This window comes from Salvelinus sp. IW2-2015, linkage group LG31 (genome assembly GCF_002910315.2).
Source record: "Salvelinus sp. IW2-2015 linkage group LG31, ASM291031v2, whole genome shotgun sequence".
Taxonomy (NCBI): domain Eukaryota; kingdom Metazoa; phylum Chordata; class Actinopteri; order Salmoniformes; family Salmonidae; genus Salvelinus; species Salvelinus sp. IW2-2015.
Window position 1 is genome coordinate 435474 of NC_036870.1, and position 4484 is coordinate 439957.

The following is a 4484-nucleotide window of genomic DNA, read 5'->3' on the forward strand; positions in this document are numbered from 1 at the left end:
GGAAGCTGTTRAAGTACCATGCACTTGTGGATGAAGAATGTACTGACAAGGGATGGAAGGCCAAGTGTCTATACCAGTGGAGGTTGGGGCAAGAGGCATCCCAGGCCAGTCTCTGTAAAGTGCACTAAGTATCCTTGGAGTAAAAGGAGCTCAAAGGAAGATCTGTCACACAGCTGGGCAGGAGACAGAGAGGGCATCACAATGGCTGTGGAGGGAGGAGCAGTGGTTAAGCCAACCGGGTTGAGATCGGRCCTGATCAACACGTTCGTCGCACCCTTCAGAAGGAGTAGTGAGCAGCGCTGAAACACCTACTGAACAGTGGACCTCACCTGAGGATGACCCAGGAGCAGCACAACCATTGTTTGCAGGTAAAAGTGTGACAACAAACCCCGGTCTACCCTGCTGTGTATAACGCAGTGCTGACCCACTCCATCCTGTGGATCATCTTACACATCACTCCTTGCTTCCTTGTATTCGATGTTGTCTGTTTACACTCTGCAGCCCTGGGATGATGAAGGCTTACATCTGATTTGTAGTTAACCCAAATCCATCAACARTTTCACACTTAATTGGTGTGTATCACTATCGTGCTAGGAAGGTTCACAGTTTTTGACGCAGAAAAGACCAAGCAATATTCATAGCTGATTAAATGTCATGTTTAATGTTTGGAAGAACACATTGGTAATTACCAAAAACAGATTACAAAATATGTGCAAAGAAATGTAAATTATGTTCAACACTGAGTACATAATAAATATCTTAAATATTTAGAATAGGTTATCTTTGATATCATCTTTATATTCATGACACTCCGAGTATCACCCTGTTCTGCTTTAGGCCCCGACCTTACTCCATTKGTTGTAGTGTGTTACAATAACATCCACTGAAATAATTCATATTTTCAATTAAATCCATCCTGAATATGCATCCAAATCATTTAAACAGTTGATTTGGAATTTGAGACTGAATAGAGAACACAACTGAACTCACACATACTACCCTGTATACCAGGGGTAGGCTACTAGATTCAACCGGGGGTCGATCAGAGGGCTGGAACATAATTATAATAATCTGTACACTGCAAATGTACTACAACTAAGCGCAAAAAGAGATTGTATTTGAATCATTTCATACATTGATTACATTGAGACGTGATCACATATTAAAAAAAACAAAAAAAACTTTGTGTGAATACTTGAACAGGTTTTCTAAAATAAACACATTTTTGCTGAATTCCTGGTTATTTTACAGAAAAAACTAAAATCACCAGAAAATATTTCTTTCACCAAAAAGTTCGGGGGGTGGCAAAAAAAATCACTCGCATGCCACAGGACGCCTGTTGCCGACCCCCTACTGTATACGGTGCCACTCATGCATTTGAGGACACAGAGTAACTGACTCCGAATCTGTGACTTAACTATGGTATGAAAAGTATTTGGATAGTTGCAGATGGAACACACTGTTCTTCCATCAGCCAAACCTTACTTAGTGAAGTTCCCTCAGCCTCTTTTCACACATTTCATTTGCACTGTTTAGAAATTTGCATAAGATGACCATATATTGTACCCTTTCACTGTTGCTCCACAGTTCACTGCCCCTTTCCATCCATCTCCCACTTCCCTCCTCCCAGTCCCGCCCCACTCCTCCCATTTTTTTCCTTCACTCTTTCTTCTCCGCTGTTGCCTCCTTTTTCTCAAACGGTGTGTGGACAAGCTTCTCGGGCTTGTATTCCATGAAAAAGTCGTTGCAAGCCACTGTCAGGGCTCCCATCAGGATGATGAACTCTGTGAAGTCCACCTCACCGTCGCTGTTGGCGTCCAGGTCGTTCATCACCTTCTCAACTCCTTCTCCATCCCGGGCGTTCTGGATTAGAAGAGGGAGAGGGGAGGGTGGGGCGGGAGGTTAAAGATTGTGTGTGTGTGCGCCAGTCTCTCGTGGTGTACACTCTTCTTACCCCTAGGTAACTCCCCAGCTCCTCTGTTAGCAGCTCTCTCAGCTCTCCCCGGCTCAGAGTATACTTGTCACCCTCCTTCCCTGAGTACTTGTGGAAGGTTTTGATCAGCATCTGCATGGCATTCTCCAGGTTGGAAGAGGGTTCCTTGGACATACTGGAGGGAAGGGCAGAGGGCATAGTGTCAGACACTATGACAGTTTGCACGCTCCATCCCAGCCGCATGTGCGGTCACATGACGAACATGGGTGTGAAGCCTCCACCAAGACAGAGTGAAACACACACACCAGACAGAAGAATATCAGCAAATTAGAGGTGTCCCAATTATAGGCCTAGGTTACTATATGCAAAGTTTAAATTACAGGCCACACATGAGCTATTCCTTCTCAACATACAGTGGCTACTGGACAGTGTTTTGTAACCTTAATTGGTTGACGTGTGAAAGATGTGAGGGATATGAGATGAAGAGAYGGCTTTTGAAAAGCAACAGTCTTACACACATTGTGTCCGGCATCTTGGAATCTTCTTGAGTTGATTTCGTTGGAAAGACTGTGCACACACGGACACAGATTTGTCAATGACACTGACTCACATAATAGTTAGGGTGAAAAACACCAAGAATTCCGTCACTTTTTTTCAACATTAKACTGTACATCATTTTCAAATTCGAACATTGTGAGAGGGTCCATTTTTAAGAATATTTCTCAGTTGACAGACTTGTAAGCTGCTTGTTAAGTAAATATAACGTCATTGAGGTAACTTGAGATAGAGGTCTCAGGGTTTCACAATCATATCGATCATGTAACAATGACAGAAGGGAACCGCAAGTAAAATGCAAAACAAACCACCTGGCAATCACAATCAGGAGCTCAGGACAGGCTCTATCCATTCTGAAAAATGAAAAATATCCCTTTGCAGATGTTCACTGAGTGATCAATAATACAGAAGTGCTCAATATAATTTTTATCGGAGATCCTCTACTGAGGAATTCTAATTTTAATCAAATAACTGCAGCGTAGAAGAGTCTGGCTATAAAATCAGTCATTTGCGTAGTAAAGAAAGAGAGTTAAGGTCAGTGAAGAGGACAGAAGAGAAGAAAATAGGTCAGTAGAGAAGAGACACCACAGCTGACTGGAAATAAGGATCTAAAGGGATCAGCTGCATCATTGACGGACAGAAGACAATGGGAAACCATGGCGACCCAACTGTACACAGTAATATATTACTGAGCCCTGGAATTATTGCGGAAAAAGGCTTCTCCAACAGATTCCTCTGAAAGTACATTTATTTTCACCCTTTTAACAATTTCCCATATAGACAGTTGACTATTTTACCTTAAAATTAAGATATTTCAGATGTAAAAAGTTAGAACCTGAACACAGGTTTTGGTCCGTCCAACTAAACTTTTTAAACCTCCTTTACAACAGGCAAACCAATTGTAGTTTGAGGTGATGAGCTCAACTTATTGCCCCATAAGTCTTATTGCTCTGGATACCAAGGTGCCCCTCAGCCCTGGGTATCTTACCGTGAMAAATACCAGTGTTCCACTATTCACAAAGCACATATAAAAACATTGTTCAACTGATCCCAGAAAACATTTATCAGTTACAGAGAAGGAGAAAGGAGAAGGGCACAACAGTCCTCTACTCTATCCATCTTACCTGATGGAGTGCTGATGGAGGGCCTCCTTTGTCTTTGGTGAAGAGGGAGAGAGAGAGAGCCAAGGGAAGACGGATGAGGAGAGAGTCGGACAGCGGCTTAAATATCACCTGTCCCCTCCTCCTCCCCTCTCCCACATACGTACCACCATCCCTGCGTCTATTTCTCTATCGCTCTTTCCTCTCCTCACTCCCTTCCCTCCCTCCCTCTCTTCTCAGGTGCTCACACATGCAGATAGGGTGCCTAACCTCAGCACACAACATTATCATCAGGACAGATTAGACAAGAGGCTTGTGTGTTAGCATCAAAGTATTTTATTTTATTATGGGTCTTTACACAGTGGTTACATACATACTATTAGCGTAGCTTAGTGAAAATGATACAGCATTGCGGGTGAAGGTGTAACATTGGTTCATTACTATGGCTTTTGGTGAGCATGGCAGTGGCTCTGTGGAGAACTTGTGTGCAAAAGCTAATTGTGTTGTGGTGGGATGATCTACCTGTAAACACTCTACTTCTGTCTATTTAATATAGTATACCACTGGAAGAGAGACCATCTCCTGGAAACAGAAAAGAAAATGTGTATCTGTGTATCCTGTACACATCAGATTTGTGGTCAATTTGATTTTAATTTAGCCAATTTACAAAATTGCTGTTTACTTTTTGTGAGGATTTTGTTGGAATAGACCCCAACCCAACACAGCTAGCTCATGAATACAGTACAAAGTGCTAGTAGATGAGACCTATGCACATAGCCGTGGAAAGTAGTTTGGGGGTGCTGCAAATTATTACAAGAGAAATTACAAAATGTGTCTGCRCTGAAGAAGTCTATAGCCTATTGGTCCACTGATACAGGACTAGTAAAGGCCCAGTT

General features: G+C 42.6%; 1 protein-coding gene across 1 annotated transcript; it reads right to left on the bottom strand.

Moving 5' to 3' along the window:
• Positions 1-642: 642 nt before the first annotated feature.
• Positions 643-3810, bottom strand: s100s (S100 calcium binding protein S). Its single transcript, XM_023976595.2, has 4 exons — positions 3613-3810; positions 2452-2500; positions 1955-2108; positions 643-1863 (listed from the first exon to the last, which is right to left on the bottom strand). Exons 2-4 carry the CDS (start codon positions 2463-2465, stop codon positions 1660-1662), a joined length of 372 nt encoding a protein of 123 aa, XP_023832363.1. The 5' UTR covers positions 2466-2500; positions 3613-3810; the 3' UTR covers positions 643-1659.
• Between the last annotated feature and the right edge of the window lie 674 nt (positions 3811-4484).